The 17,103-nt window shown below is 42.8% G+C and overlaps 1 protein-coding gene across 6 annotated transcripts in view; it reads right to left on the bottom strand.

Moving 5' to 3' along the window:
* Positions 1 to 17,103, bottom strand: part of LOC110501792 (unconventional myosin-Ib) — a 166,007-nt gene that overhangs the window by 129,909 nt on the left and 18,995 nt on the right. For all 6 annotated transcript variants that reach the window (XM_021579619.3, XM_090216046.1, XM_090216047.1 and 3 more), the window contains exons 2-3: positions 11,230 to 11,374; positions 2,741 to 2,856 (exon numbers count right to left, since the gene is read on the bottom strand). In XM_021579619.3, coding sequence (XP_021435294.2) covers positions 2,741 to 2,856; positions 11,230 to 11,355 — 242 coding nt within the window. In that variant the 5' untranslated portion in view covers positions 11,356 to 11,374. The remainder of the gene's footprint in view (positions 1 to 2,740; positions 2,857 to 11,229; positions 11,375 to 17,103) is intronic.

Genomic DNA, 17,103 nt, shown 5'->3' with positions numbered 1-17,103 from the left:
AACAAAATAAAGACGGAATGACCGGTCCAGATGGTCTGACAGGGACAGGAGGATTAAGATCAATGTATGAAGCGTTTGGTTTGGCCCATGACAGACAGCCACTTCTGGCCCATTCAGAGAAACCGCCCCAATAAAGGGATTAATCACAGCGGTTGCATTAAGGAGAAGTATATCTTTAATTCTGTGAATAACAGTTGTATCTTTTATCAATGTTTATAATGAGTATTTCTGTAAAATCACCAAATGTTTTGGAATCAAAACATTACTGCACATAACGTGCCAATGTAAACTGAGATTTTTTGATATAAATATGCACATTATCGAAACAAAGCATACATGTATTGTGTAACATGATGTCCTATGAGTGTCATCTGATGAAGATCAAAGGTTAGTGATTAATTTTATCTATATTTCTGCTTTTTGTGACTCCTTTCTTTGGCTGGAAAAATGTCTGTTTTTTTGACTTGGCTATGACCTAACATGTATGTTGTGCTTTCGCTGTAAAGCATTTTTGAAATCAGACACAATAGGTAGATAAACAAGATGTTCATCTTTCATTTGCTGTATTGGACTTGTTAATGTGTGAAAGTTATATATTTCTAAAAAAATAAAATAAAATCTGCGGAATATTGTCAAGGGGTTCCTTGAGTGGAAAAGGTTAACCGACTTGCCTAGATAAATAAAGGTTAAATAAAAAAATTTAAAAAAGTAAATGTGCTTTTCTTTAAAGAACAAGGACATTTCAAAGTGACCCCAAACGTTTGAAAGGTTGTCTATGTCAGAGCAAAAACCAAGCCATGAGGTCAGTGGAGCTCAGAGACAGGATTGTATCGAGGCACAGATCTAGGGAAGGGTACCAAAAATGTTTTGCAGCATTGAGCAAGAACACAGTGGCCTCCATCATTGTTAAATCGAAGACATTTGGAACCACCAAGACTCTTCCTAGAGCTGGCCGCCCAGCCAAACTGAGCAATGAGGGGATGGGCCTTGGTCAGGGTGGAGACCAAGAACCCAATCAGGGCTTTATGGTAGAGTGGCCAGATGGAAGCCACTCCTCAGTAAAAGGCACATGACAGCCTACTTGGAGTTTACCAAAAGGCACCTACAGGACTCAGACCATGAGAAGCAAGAGTCTCTGGTCTGGTGAAACCAAGATTAAATTCTTTGGCCTGAATGCCAAGCGTCACATCTGGAGGAAACCTGGCAGCATCCCCAGGGCGAAGCATGGTGGTGGCAGCATCATCATGCTGTGGGTATGTTTTTCAGCGGCAGGGACTGCGAGACTAGTCAGGATCGAGGGAAAGATGAGCAGAGCAGAGGTCCTTGATAGAAACCTGGTCCAGAGCACTCAGGACCTCAGACTGGGGTGAAGGTTCACCTTCCAACAGGACAACGACCCTAAGCACACAGCCAAGACAATGCAGGAGTGGCTTCAGGACAAGTCTCTGAATGTCCTTGAGTGGCCCTGCTAGAGCGCTCAGGACTTGAACCCGATCGAACATCACTGGAGAGACCTGAGACTAGCTGTGCCTCGAAGCTCCCCATCCAACCTGACAAAGCTTGAGAGGATCTGCATAGAACAAGTGGGAGAAACTTGGCAAATACAGGTGTGCCTGTATTTGTAATACATCTGCAAAAATGTCTAGAAACCTGTTGTTGCTTTGTCATTATGGGGTATTGTGCGTAGATTGATGGAAAAAAACGATTGAATCAATTTTAGCATAAGACTAAACGTAACAAAATATGGGAAAGGTTAAGTGGTCGGAATACTGTATTTGCTAACTGGAGCACTTCTTTTAAACAAGACTGATGACGCTGGTGGAAGAGAAACTGCAGGCAAGAGAAAGACCGTGAACAGAACAACTATAGGGTCTGGAGACAGAGTGGAAAACATCCAGTAAAGAGCTTACCAAAAGCAAACAGCTGGACACATCTGCGGTCACAGAGTTACCGCATTTGGAGAGAAAGAAGAGAAAAAGGGGGTTCTGGAAGAGTAGCAGGCTCTTTGGAGTGTAAGTGCTTGTGTAAATAAAATACCCTTTCCTTTGTTTGTCTGTGAGAAGCCGGTCATTTCTGGGACAGCTAAAGGGCCTCTCTCTCGCCCCCCTCTCCCTTAGACAGCCATAGAGTGTCTGCTGCAGCCCAGGGAGACAGCAGGCAGGCAAGCTAATTGACAAATGCGGTCCTTTGTTTTACTGTGGCTGAGTAGCAGGGCCTATGGGCTGGTTCTGGCACCGCTGTGGAGGGACAGACAGCCACCCGCTGGAGTGTGGCACAACACGGGGTCTGAGGCGCAGCCCCCCACTAACCAACTGCCTGTATGCCAAAACAAGGGCTAGTGTGTAGGTCTGCAGCACAGCATGTCCTCCATCTCATTACTGGTTCATTTGGTTGAACTGTAGTTGTTCAACCATACTGGTCCATAGAAATCACAAAGGGAACAGTAAACTGAACTCAGAGGCAAAACCAAAACCTCTCCACCAACCTACTGTCCGACATGTGGATTGTTTCTGTTGGGCTCAAATATTTCTGATGGTGTGCACCAAACAATGCTGTTCACTTGTGTGTTTGACATTTTGCCTGAAACATCAAGTCTTTATAAAACAGGGGGCCTTTGTTGCTTGTGGCCTCATCTTTGACAAAAAGATGCAACCTACACAACAACATGCCAGCAGTGGGGTGGAGGTAGACGGCTCTTAACAAAGACCGGGTGGAAGAAGGACCTAGGCCAGGGACTCACATGTGTGGGCTGAGCTCGTAGAAGTTCCTGTTGCGATATTCCTCCACCTTCTCTGGTGTGAAGATAGGCAGAGACCTGTAGGGGTTCATGGAGATCACCACACTGCCGATGTATGTCTGCAGAGAGAGAAAACAAGACATCAGGGATATGCAGTAAGTAGTAGTGTTAACACATTTGTGACAATAGAGATCACCACAACCCCTGTGTTTCTAGGGGTTGAGACGAGAGAGAGAGAGAGAGAGACACGAGAGAGAGACACGTGAGGGAAAGACGAGAGAGAGAAGCACAAGAGGGAGAGACGAGAGAGAGAGACGAGAGGGAAAGACGAGAGGAACTTCAGAAGGTGAAGTGACCGTAAAGTGTAAGAGTGAGAAAGAACAAGAGTTGATTGCTCTCAGGGTGTTTAGCTAGATGCCTCAAGTGGTGTAGGAGATAGAGTAGTGTTCAGAGAGTTTGAATCTCAGGTAGGGCATACTGCTGTGGTGTCTGAAAGTGATAACATGCCCAGATCTGCTCTCAGGGAAGCACTGAGGTGAAAGGAGTTTCATTTCTGCCTCCCTCAGCTCTTCCCAGCTGGGAATTCCATCATGTTGCGTTTAATTAGGCATGCTGAAACCAGAGTGGAGGAAGCACAGAGACAAGAGACATAAAAGCTAAGGAAATATGTGTGGAATCCTGGGATGCGGTGGTAGGAGAACAACGCTTTGAGCAGTGGATGGGCAACAAAGGTTAAGTTGCCACAGAGGTGTCTGGTAGATGGAGGAATGTAGGGTCAGAGGGTGGTGGGGGAAATGACTGTATATATGAATGGACAAAGCAATCGGTCACGACACTATTCATTCCTATGTGTAGACTCAACAGCGCATTGAAACCATATGAAGTCGGTTAAGATGGTGTCTCATGGAGACATAACATAGCAGTTTTAACTATTCCAGGAAGTGACTTTGCAGGCTAGGTAAGCGCTGCCCCCTCATTGAGTATCTCAAGTTGAAGGCCGACCAGGGTACTGCAGGATGCCATTAGCAACTTAATTATCCTTATAACTTTTTGTGTGATTTTAAAATAAAAATCAGTTCAAGGACATTTGTCAAATCAAATTATTGGTCACATGAACAGAATACAACAGGTGTAGACTTGACCGTGAAACACTTACTTACGAGCCCATTCCCAACAATGCAGAGTTAAGAAAAATGATTTGCTAAAAAAACAAAAAAACAATAACAAGGCTATTAGAAGAAATGATTGGTACTGTGATTACGTTTTATTTCCACGAAGATGGCAATTTTTCCATTCAGTATAATGGGGGGATCCTGTTTTCTGCTAACAATGCCTGTAGTACTGTGGTCGGTCTTGAACTTCCGTGGCTTCAAGGAGAGGGGGCAGTCGTTCTGAGACTTCTTCACCAATAGTGATGGCTGATATCAGACACTGAATTCAAGGAATTGGAACTAAGATTTAGTCGGAAGGAAAAATTGGTAAGCTTGGCAACATTAGCATAGCCGGCGCAATCTCTTGTGCTGTGTTTACATGGTTTGAGGTAGATGGCATACCGGATGTCATCGCTTTCAAAGAGAGCACACCGGTAAATGCCGTCGAGGCTGGCGGTGAATGCCGTCAGTCGCCACGGTAGACAGAACTTGCCGCCAGAGTTCAAATATTTAAACTTTTGCCATTGCATTGTTTTCTACCGGATGTTGGATTTGCACCGTTTGTTAAGTGAAATCACCATAGCAACATACCATCGTGCTGGATTGCTTTGGTCGTTACAGTCTTTCTTGCTTTGTTGTCCTTGCCGACTGGCATGAAGGTTTTTACTTCCCTGGTCTAAATACAGCATTAGAGCATTCTCTATGTACAGTAAATCTTATTTCCTTTCAATTCCCATTCAGAAAAACATGAACTTATGCACTTTGAATGTTCAGAGAATGTTAAGAATGATACATAACTACTTCATATTTGACATTTTTTGAGCGCCATGTCTTACTGCAGTGTGTGGGTGACGAAAGTTAGTACTTTCTGAAAGAGCAGCACGTAATCATCAGTCAAACTGAAAACATTACATTGACCACACTGCAATTTCAGTTGGTTCTAAACAACTCCTGGTCCTCTTCCCTTCTCTGTTATAATGGAAGTTAAATAACACAATCAGAAGAGCCAGAGCTTCTCCATGTCAAGACCACATCCTACAGCCAAAAAGTACATGGGAGGCATAATCAACTTCGTGGAGAAGCCGAGGCGAGGACAGAAAAAGACAAATGGAGTGTGCAAAATAAAAACACTAGGGTCGCTGTTAGATGGCCATCAGATGTGTACAGAGCCATTAAGGCAATGCTAAGGAGGCAGCCAAAGGCCTTTTTAGTCTCAACAGGAAGATCTCTGGCCATTGATCTTATTAACTGAAAGCCAGAGTCAAAGTATGACCAACAATACTAGTAATCAGATGATAATGAATATGACTGTTTGTCCCATACAAGAGTGTGCAGTGGTGATCTCCCGCCTCCCATACAAAACAAAGGGGCAATTTCAAAGCTAGCTCTTTCAAGTTCAGGATGAAAGTTAGGCAGTGATGAGTTAATTACAGAAACAATTACAAAGTCTCCTTGCAGAACTTGGTAATCACAAGTTCAAAGAGTAAAATAAAATAAATACTTTCCCGGTCCAAGCTAAGCATCATAATCCAGACAGTCTAACAGTCTAATTAGATTAATATATAACAAGGCAAGACCTTTTCAAGGGAATGTGTGTAGTCAGAGGAAATGTCATGCCTAAATTTACATAAAAAAATGTGTCTGTTTGGCTTGGCTCATCAAAACAGATGGATGACATCAGAAGGGATCATGGGCAAAATCAGGCTTGAAATGGTTAAAAATGTGATATTTCCTGCAGTAATAAGATACTTCCATCTAAATCCCAGGAACACAAATCCAAGGAGGGGATGTTGTGGGCAGGGTGTCATGTGACACTAGGGGTTGGCATGACAACTGGTAAGGGATGAAAAGACCAAGCAAGAAAGAAATTTGACAGCATAATAAGAAGGGACACTGACCTGACGGGCCAGCTAGGGATTAGTAGCTAAATGTAGGCTGCAGCCGGCCAGCCAGTCAGGCAGGTTAAACCACTCCTGGCTAGGCCACTAGTTGAGGAGGAAGGCCCCACCCAAATGTTATTATTACAGACTAAGACCAACCATATGCTTTAGGCCCACCTCTATGTTACTGACTGACCACTCTGTATGTTTGCACTCCGTACTCAGATGTTGCATTGCTGAAAATAACTTCGCGAATTAAGCTTTTTGTGCATATGGAGCATTTATGGGATATATTATTTTGACTCGTGAAACATGGGACCAACACTTGACATGTTGCTTTTAGAGTTTTGTTCAGTGTTTGAACTGTAACTCAGAAAAATCATTGCATGTTGCGTTAAGATTTTTGTTCAGTGCAGTTTGACATCTCGTTTGTTGAGAGTCAATACAACACATTCTGAATTTACAGCTTGTGACAGAGAAATTTGAGTAAAGCTATGATGTCAAACACATATCCCACAGGAAGCTGTATGAACTCAACTAGAATATCATGAAGCCGAGGGAGCCTGCCAATCACAGCTCAGTATGGTGACGACATTCTCTGGGCTCTGGCTTGGCTCTGTCCTAGTCAGTAGTGGAGAGAACCAGAGCAATAATCATAGAGGCTGACGTCTGGATACGCTGACCCACATAGATGCAGTGTTCCTGGGACCAGAGCCCTGAGCCCTCATCCAGCCTCTCTATTCCAGACACGGGTTCAATTATACAATTTGAAATCATTATTTGAAATCATCAACATGTCTTGATTGATCTTACAAGACCAATATAATAGTCCTAAAAACTGCAAACCCTGACCATCTGGCACTCCAGGCAGGCAGGAGCAAAAGCTCAAAGTATTTGAAACATTTCAAATAGTATTTGAACCCAGGTCTGCTCCAATCATTCACTCCCCGTCAAGTGAAGCAGCCACAGAGCCAGCTCTCCAGAGTCCTCCCTGGAGCTTTGGATGTTCTGCCTCATTTGAGACATCTACATTCTTCAGTGATGTGATTTATTGATTGGTAAACTCAGGGTTCTGTGGTGAGGTTTCTGTATCTGTGCCACTGTTTAAGGACTAAAATTAATAGGTTTAAGCACATAGCTAGCAGTGAGTTTAGGAACAATGAATTATGTATCTGCAGAAGTAGACGGCTTGTCTGTTTGTCTAGGCTAAATGTAAGCATACACTCTTTTAGCGAAATTGAGGGAACAAAGATAAAGCTGAACCACAGCATTGAGACTAACTGGGTTTTGTCCCAGCAGCCTCTCAGTCAAATACATTTGAATATTTGCATACATTCAAGCATCACGTACATTTAACACACACACACACACACACACACACACACAGAGAGATTAAATGTATTTGGCAAAGGTGCATGTAAACTCAGTTTCACAATTCCTGACATTTAATCCTAGTAAAGATTCTCTGTCTTAGGTCAGTTAGGATCACCACTTTATTTTAAGAATGTGAAATGTCAGAATAATAGTAGTGTGATTTATTTCAGCTTTTATTTCTTTCATCACATTGCCAGTGGGTCAGAAGTTTACATACACCCAATTAGTATTTGGTAGCATTGCCTTTAAATGGTTTAACTTGGGTCAAACGTAGCCTTCCACAAGCTTCCCACAATAAGCTGGGTGAATTTTGGCCCATTCCTCCTGACAGTTCTGGTGTAACTCAGTCAGGTTAGTAGGCCTCCTTGCTCACACACGCTTTTTGAGTTCTGCCCAAATATTTTCTATAGGATTGAGGTCAAGGCTTGTGATGGCCACTCCAATACCTTGACTTTGTTGTCCTTAAGCCATTTTGCCACAAATTTGGAAGTATGCTTGGGGCCATTGCCCATTTGAAAAACCTATTTGCAACCAAGCTTTAACTTCCTGATTGATGTCTTGAGATGTTGCTTCAAAATATCTATATAATTTCCCTACTATTTTGTGAAGTGCACCAGTCCCTCCTGCAGTAAAGCACCCCCACAACATGATGCTGCCACCCCCGTGCTGCCACCCCCAGTTAACTTAGTGTATGTAATGTAAACTTCTGACCCCCTGGAATTGGGACATAGTGAAATAATCTGTCTAAACAAGTGTTTACTTGTGTCATGAACAAAGTAGACCCACCCTTTGCCTCGATGACAGCTTTGCACACTCTTGGCATGCTCTCAACCAGCTTCATGAGGCAGTCACCTAGAATGCATTTCAATTAACAGGTGTGCCTTGTTAAAAGTTAATTTGGAATTAACTTTTATGGAATTTCTTTCCTTAATGTGTTTGAGCAAACCAGTTGGGTTGTGACAAGGTAGGGGTGTTGTACAGAAGAGAGCCCTATTTGGAAAAAGATTAAGTCCATATTATGGCAAGAACAGCTCAAATAAGCAAAGAGAAATGACAATCCAGTCAGTCAATCAGGAACATTAAGAACTTTGAAACTTTCTTCAAGTGCAGTCGCAAAAACCATCAAGCACTATGATGAAACTGGCTCTCATGAGGACCGCCACAGGAAAGGAAGACTCACAGTTACCTCTGCTGCAGAGGATAAGTTCATTAGAATTACCAGCCTCAGAAATTGCAGCCCAAATAAATGCTTCAGAGTTCAAGTAAGACATCTCAAAAATCAACTGTTCAGAGGGGACTGTGGGAATCCGGCCTTCATGGTCGAATTGCTGCAAAAGAAAACTCCTACCACAGGACACCAATAAGAAGAAGAGACTTGCTTGGGCCAAGAAACGCAAACAATGGACATTAGACCGGTGGAAATATGTTCTTTGGTCTGATGTGTGGTGGTGCTTTGCTGGTGACACTGTCAGTGATTTATTTAGAATACAAGACACACTTAAGCAGCATGGCTACCATGGCATTCTGCAGCGATAAACCATCCCAACTGGTTTGAGCTTAGTGGGACTATCATTTGTTTTTCAACAGGACAATGACCCAACACACTTCCAGGCTGTGTACACCCCCAAGCCACAAGACTCCTGAGCAGCTAATCAAATGGCTACCCAGACTTTTCATTTCTGTCCCCCCCTCACACACGCTGCTGCTACTACTCTCTGTTATTATCTATGTATAGTCACTTTAATAACTCTACCTACACATACTACCTCAACACTGGTGCCCCCGCACATTGACTGTACCGGTACACCCCGCTATTTACTGCTGCTTTTTAATTATTTGTTCATCTTTAAAAAAAAGAAACATCTTTAAACTGTATTGTTGGTTAAGAGCTTGTAAGTAAGCATTTCACTGTAAGGTGAAACCTGTTGTATTCGGCACATGTGACAAATAAATTAAATTGTAAGGGCTATTTGACCAAGAAGGAGAGTGATGGAGTGCTGCATCAGATGACCTGACCTCCACAATCAGCCAACCTCAACCCAACTGAGATGGTTTGGGATGAGATGGACCGCAGAGTGAAGGTAAAAGCAGCCAACAAGTGCTCAGCACATGTGGGAACTCCTTCAGGATTGTTGGAAAAGCATTCCAGGTGAAGCTGGTTGAGAGAAAGCCAAGGGTGTGCAAAGCTGTCATTAAGACAAAGGGTGGCTACTTTGAAGATTCTAAAATACATTTTTGATTTGTTTAACATTTTTTGGTTACTACATGATTCCATATTTTAGTTCATAGTTTTGATGTCTTCACTATTATTCTACATTATTCTACAATAGAAATAGTCAAAAGAAAATAAAACCTTGAATGACTTTTGGCTGGTACAGTATGTACTATACGTACGCATGTACAGTGCCTTGCGAAAGTATTCGGCCCCCTTGAACTTTGCGACCTTTTGCCACATTTCAGGCTTCAAACATAAAGATATAAAACTGTATTTTTTTGTGAAGAATCAACAACAAGTGGGACACAATCATGAAGTGGAACGACATTTATTGGATATTTCAAACTTTTTTAACAAATCAAAAACTGAAAAATTGGGCGTGCAAAATTATTCAGCCCCTTTACTTTCAGTGCAGCAAACTCTCTCCAGAAGTTCAGTGAGGATCTCTGAATGATCCAATGTTGACCTAATTTACTAATGATGATAAATACAATCCACCTGTGTGTAATCAAGTCTCCGTATAAATGCACTTGCACTGTGATAGTCTCAGAGGTCCATCAAAAGCGCAGAGAGCATCATGAAGAACAAGGAACACACCAGGCAGGTCCGAGATACTGTTGTGAAGAAGTTTAAAGCCGGATTTGGATACAAAAAGATTTCCCAAGCTTTAAACATCCCAAGGAGCACTGTGCAAGCGATAATATTGAAATGGAAGGAGTATCAGACCACTGCAAATCTACCAAGACCTGGCCGTCCCTCTAAACTTTCAGCTCATACAAGGAGAAGACTGATCAGAGATGCAGCCAAGAGGCCCATGATCACTCTGGATGAACTGCAGAGATCTACAGCTGAGGTGGGAGACTCTGTCCATAGGACAACAATCAGTCGTATATTGCACAAATCTTGCCTTTATGGAAGAGTGGCAAGAAGAAAGCCATTTCTTAAAAGATATCCATGAAAAGTGTCGGTTAAAGTTTGCCACAAGCCACCTGGGAGACACACTAAACGTGGAAGAAGGTGCTCTGGTCAGATGAAACCAAAATTGAACTTTTTGGCAACAATGCAAAACTTTATGTGTGGCGTAAAAGCAACACACCCTCCCCACTGTCAAACATGGTGGGGGCAGCATCATGGTTTGGGCCTGCTTTTCTTCAGCAGGGACAGGGAAGATGGTTAAAATTGATGGGAAGATGGATGGAGCCAAATACAGGACCATTCTGGAAGAAAACCTGATGGAGTCTGCAAAAGACCTGAGACTGGGACGAGATTTGTCTTCCAACAAGACAATGATCCAAAACATAAAGCAAAATCTACAATGGAATGGTTCAAAAATAAACATATCCAGGTGTTAGAATGGCCAAGTCAAAGTCCAGACCTGAATCCAATCGAGAATCTGTGGAAAGAACTGAAAACTGCTGTTCAAATGCTCTCCATCCAACCTCACTGAGCTCGAGCTGTTTTGCAAGGAGGAATGGGGAAAAAATGTCAGTCTCTCGATGTGCAAAACTGATAGACATACCCCAAGCGACTTACAGCTGTAATCGCAGCAAAAGGTGGCGCTACAAAGTATTAACTTAAGGGGGCTGAATAATTTTGCACGCCCAATTTTTCAGTTTTTGATTTGTTAAAAAAGTTTGAAATATCCAATAAATGTCGTTCCACTTCATGATTGTGTCCCACTTGTTGTTGATTCTTCACAAAAAAATACAGTTTTATATCTTTATGTTTGAAGCCTGAAATGTGGCAAAAGGTCGCAAAGTTCAAGGGGGCCGAATACTTTCGCAAGGCACTGTATGTACAAAACCGGGTCAATTATACAGTATATATAATGTGTGTTAGAACAATTTTATAACTTGATGAGGGAGAACTTACGTAGATCTCATTGTGGTCGAAGCGTTTCCTCAGGTTCTCGATGAAGGAGTCTTCGTTGAGAGGTTCTAGCAGGACCATGTCCCCCACTCCTATCATGTTGTCTAGAAGTGACGTCTTCACCTCCATTTTGGAATCAGCAATCCCCCTGTAGAGAAAATTAACAAATTGAATACATTATACATAGTTGAAACCAGATATATTGTAGCCACATCCAAGTTTGGTAGCAAAAGTATATAGTTGCTTCAGATGACGTTATCATCTGTCAGTCAATGCATAACTCTAGAACTTCAGTCATTATTGTTTAGGTGAACACATTACTCTTTAGACAAAGTATGATTAGGCACTCATCCTAGTGCAATGGCAATCTAATGTGGAATAGTGATATACAGGAGGGCTTGTTTGGCAGTCCACCACCTTATCGAAGTCTATAGCCTCCCATGTCCATAGTCCACTTCTAGTAGTCCAGCTGTGGTCTGTCTGGATCATTCGTGTCAAGGACTGTCCGTCAGTGCCCCTTCCGACCCAACCCCCCACCCACCCATCGCACTCCAGAACAGATAACGTGCTACCTGCTGATCCAATTTCTGTAATCCCCTCACATTAACTTGCCTTATCCAGGTCCATCATGGTATTTGACTTCCACAAATGGCCGTCTTAGACTGCTCTACATAGTGTGAAATGCATGCCCACAGAATAGTGCTGGTTTCCCCAGAATGATGGCAGCAACTGTGCCGTACAGTGTGATGCAGGTAAAAACAAAAAAATGTTCACAGCTTGTTTACAGTTAGTGTGATAACTATGCTAATATTACAAGCGTCACCTTTGGAAAAACAAGCCCAACCAACCTAGAATCCCATGTTTGTGCATCGTGGTAGGTTGTTACTGCTGATCTAAAGGACTGGGTTAGAAACGGGAGAACTGTAGACAATACACGATGGGCATGTCGCTTCAGCCCGGCCCCTCTATTACAACAATGCACAGAGTTTGGGGTACAGCAAATCCCCGATATAAAGGCCTTGAATGTGGCCCTAGGCCTCTATCGTCAGCCCAAAAGCGCTAGGATTAGTGTCCACAGGGGACAGGGAAAGAGGCCGAAAAACCACCACCCCCAGCAGTGTCTTTGTCTCCTGATCTCTCCTCTGCCTTCTAAATATTACCCAGGGTTTTATCTGGATCAAAAAGGGGCTTAGATGGTGGGTGTGGCATGGCAATGAGTGAGGTCGGCCATCAGCACAGCTACATTTTAGATAATTTGAGGCTCCCCATCTTGGCACTTTTGCCATGCATTCGAGAGAAAATGTTGCCGTTTTGAAGCTAGCTTCCTGCAATTCTATGCATTTTCCATGGATAATGTGTTATTTTGCTTAAATTAAATTGTTAAATTCATTGGTTTTCTAAATTCAACTCAACCCGAGTGTCTTGCGTATATTTTGGTGATAGTTCCCAAAGATTATATTATTAAACGTATTAGGTCCATTATGGTTTCTACATACTTTATATCTGGTTTTAGTCATTTAAAAGTTCACTTAGTTTTACCATCCCCTCAAACAAACGACCAAAAGTATGTGGACAGCTGCTTGTCAAACATCTCATTCGAAAATCATGGGCATTAATAGGGAGCCTCCACATTGTATGCTGTCGCATTAACATCTCCCTTCACTGGGAACTAAGGCGCCTAGCCAAACAATGAAAAACAGCCCCACACCATTATTTATCCTCCAGCAAACTTTACAGTTGGCATTATACATTGGGTTAGGTAGCATTTTCCTGGCATCCGCCAAACCCAGATGATTCGTCCGTCGAACTGTCAGATGGTGAAGTGTGATTCATCACTCCAGAGAACGTGTTGCCACCGAGTCCATCCAATGGCGGTGAGCTTTACACCACTCCTGCCGAGGCTTGGCATTACGCATGGTGATTTTAGACTTGTGTGCAGCTGCTCAGCCACGGAAACCCATTTCATGAAGCTGCTGATGAACCGTTCTTGTGCCGACGTTGCTTCCATAGGCAGTTTGGAACTTGGTAGTGAGTGTTATAACCGAGGACAGCCGATTTTTACGCGCTTCAGCACTCGGCGGTCCTGTTCTGTGAGCTTGTGTGGCCTACCACTACGCGGCTGAGCCATTGTTGGCCCTAGACATTTCCAATTCACAATAACAGCACTTACAGTTGACCAGGGCAGCTCTACCATGGCAGAAATTTGACAAACTGACTTGTAGGAAAGATGGCATATCACGGTGTCATGTTGAAAGTCACCGAGCGCCGCAGTGAAACCATTCTGCCAATGTTTGTCTATGGAGATTGCATGGCTGTGTGCTCGTTCCTATACACACACCAGGTCAGCAACAGGTGTGGCTGGAATAGCCGAATCCACTAATTTGAAGGAGTGTCACATACTTGTGTGTGTGTGCGTGCGTGCGTGCGTGCGTGCGTGCGTAAAAGGAAGGAAGTTGCCCTGCACTCTCCAGGTTTCGTGGCTCAGAGGTCATTTCAACCATTTGAACCAGAGTCGGGTCTTTACATTCAGATTTTGTCAGTGTATCCCATATGGCACCCTATTCCCTATAGTGCATTATTTTTGACCAGAGCCCTCTGGTAAAAAGTAGCACGCTATATAGAGGATAGCGTGCCATTTGGAACGCAACCTCAGTTTGAGGAGCAAGCCCAACCCCGCCTCTCTCAAGCAAAGCAGACGTCCATGGCCCTCCCACAAGTCAAGTGTGAGGTCTGTTCTTAGATTACATAATTCACAGAGGAATCTCTCAAGTCCACTGTGTCAAGTCCACCAATTCAAAGGATTTTAACATGCATCGAGGGAGCAGCCAATGAAACGGGCCCAAACCAAACCTCCGCTGAACAAACACATCCCGCAGAGTTTATTTTGAGCTGGCTCTGTTTAGAACTGTTTGTTATTGGCTGATCAAGGGCTCCTCTGGAGACCTCTGGCCTTCAGGTCCCACAGAGACAGCAGTTTTAATTTCAGCTGCCTTTCCTGTCCAGGGCCCATATTCATAAAACAGAGTAGGAGTATTGATCTAGTATCAGGTCCTCCCCTCTAACTCATTCATTAGGACTTTAAAGGCAAAACTGATCCTAGAGCAGCACTATTACATTAAGATGCTATTAAGAAAAAGGGCCTGGAACTAAGTCAGCAAGTGCTTGTAATGCAAACACATGAGGCTTAATTCAAAGTAACCTGTAAAGATTTCTGCAAAAACGACATAATCCAATATCTGGGGGAAAAAATCTGACTGCTCTGTTGGGAAAAACAATTCCAACTAGGGATGCAAGATATCGCTATCAGCCGATATTAGCTAAAAATGACAACGTCGGTATCAGCCCAACGTCTAGGTTTAACGCCAATGTTAAAAACGGACGTCAACGCTGCATACCTATATAACGTAGGTTCATGACGTAATGACACCATGTAAAAATTTGCGCTACACATGCAACACAGCATTCCTAACCTAGCCCACAATGTCTGCTGTGTGGATCGAGCAGTCAACAAGTCGAGCAGTCATTTGAAAGAGTAAGAACATTTCAGCGAGACAACTCAAAAGGCGAAATCCATTAAAGCAAAATTAATGGAATTCAGTGCCCTTGACAAATCAACCGTTCTGTCGTGGGTGATGTTGGCTTTTGCCAACTTGTCGAGCACCGGTACACACTACCAAGTGTGTTATTTTTTCATATGGTTTCCCTACCGGAGTTACACAGTAATAGAGTCACTGCTATTAGCTTCACGACATACAGTTGAAGTCGGAAGTTTACATGCACCTTAGCCAAATACATATAAACTCAGGTTCACAATTCCTGACATTTAATCCTAGTAGAAATTCCCTGTCTTAGGTCAGTTAGGATCACCACTTTATTTTAAGAATGTGAAATGTCAGAATAATAGTAGTGTGATTTATTTCAGCTTTTATTTCTTTCATCACATTCCCTGTGGGTCAGAAGTTTACATACATTCGATTAGTATTTGGTAGCAATGCCTGTAAATTTTGAACTTGGGTCAAACGTGTCAGGTAGCCTTCCACAAGCTTCCCACAATGAGTTGGGTGATTCTCCTGCTCTGCTGGTGTAACTGAGTCGGGTTTGTAGGCCTCCTTGCTCGCACACGCTTTTTCAGTTCTGCCCACAGATTTTCGATGGGATTGAGGTCAGGGCTTTGTGATGGCCTCTCCAATACTTGGACTTTGTTGTCCTTAAGCCCTTTTGCCACAACTTTGGAAGTATGCTTGGGGTCATTGTCCATTTGGAAGACCCATTGCGACAAAGCTTTAACTTCCTGACTGATGTCTTGAGCTGTTGCTTCAATACATTTACATAGTTTTCCATCCTCATGACGCCATCTATTTTGTGAAGTGCACCGGTCCCTCCTGCAGCACAGCACCCCACAACATGATGCTGCCACTACCGTGCTTCACGGTTGGGATGGTGTTCTTTGGCATGCAAGCCTCCCCCTTTTTCCTCCAAACATAATGATGGTCATTATGGCCAAACAGTTCCATTTTTGTTTCATCAGTACAATCTTTTTCCCCATGTGCAGTTGTAAACCATAGTCTGGCTTTTTTATGGCGATTTTGGAGCAGTGGCTTCTTCCTTGCTGAGCGGCCTTTCAGGTTATCAATACAGGACTCGTTTTACTGTGGATATAGATACTTTTGCACTGGTTCACTCCACCATCTTCACAAGGTCCTTGACTGTTGTTCTGGGATTGATGTGCAGTTTTCGCACCAAAGTATGTTCATCTCTAGGAGACAAAACGCATCTCCTTCCTGAGCGATATGACGGGTGCGTGGTCCCATGGTGTTTATACTTGTGTACTATTGTTTGTACAGATGAACGTTGTGCCTTCAGGCATTTGGAAATTGCTCCCAAGGATGAACCAGACTTGTGGAGGTATACCATTTTTTTCTGAGGTCTTGGCTGATTTCCCCATGTCAAGCAAAGAGGCACTGAGTTTGAAGGTAGGCCTTGAAATATATCCACAGGTACACCTACATCAAATGATGTAAATTAGCCAGAAGCTTCTAAAGACAATACAACATTTTTCTGGAATTTTCCAAGCTGTTTAAAGGCACAGTCAACTTACTGTATGTAAACGTCTGACCCACTGGAATTGGGACACAGTGAAATAATCTGTAAACAATTGTTGGAAAAATGACTTGTGAGATGCAAAGTAGATGGCCTAACTGACTTGCCAAAACCACAATGTTTATATACCCTACATTTCTCATCTCATATGTATATACTGTACTCGATACCATCTACTGCATCTTGCCTATGCCGTTCTGTACCATCACTCAATCATATCTTTATGTACATATTCTTTATCCCTTTACATTTGTGTATAAGGTAGTAGTTGTGGAATTGTTAGGTTAGTCGTTGGTTATTACTGCATTGTCGGAACTAGAAGCACAATTTCTCTACACTCGCATTAACATCTGCTAAACATGTGTGTGACAAATAAAATTTGATTTTACTATAGTGTGTTAAACAAGAAAATTGTGGAGTGGTTGAAAAACTAGTTTTAATGACTCCAACTATGTCAACTTCAGACTTCAACTGTACATACTATTGAACAACATTGGGTATTTGCGTGTCAAAAAGAGATACGGTAGTACTGTCAAAGCTGTACAAAACATGTCTGCAAACAAGCAAACACCGGCCACGATTGACGCGTTTACAGTACCACATTGGTAGTAAAGCATTATTTGTTCGACCGCAACTTCTGGGGTAGCTAACATTAGCTTGGTACCTAGCTAGAACCAACACAACCAGCCTGAAAACAATGTAGAAACTGGTCATTTTCATTATTCTTAGCAATGATTTAGAAATCCTTGTGGAGTAAGTATTAGCTAGGTCGCCACT

Source organism: Oncorhynchus mykiss, chromosome 22 (assembly GCF_057628025.1).
Source record: "Oncorhynchus mykiss isolate SJ-2025 chromosome 22, ASM5762802v1, whole genome shotgun sequence".
Lineage (NCBI taxonomy): Eukaryota > Metazoa > Chordata > Actinopteri > Salmoniformes > Salmonidae > Oncorhynchus > Oncorhynchus mykiss.
This window is presented reverse-complemented; position numbering and strand designations above follow the sequence as displayed.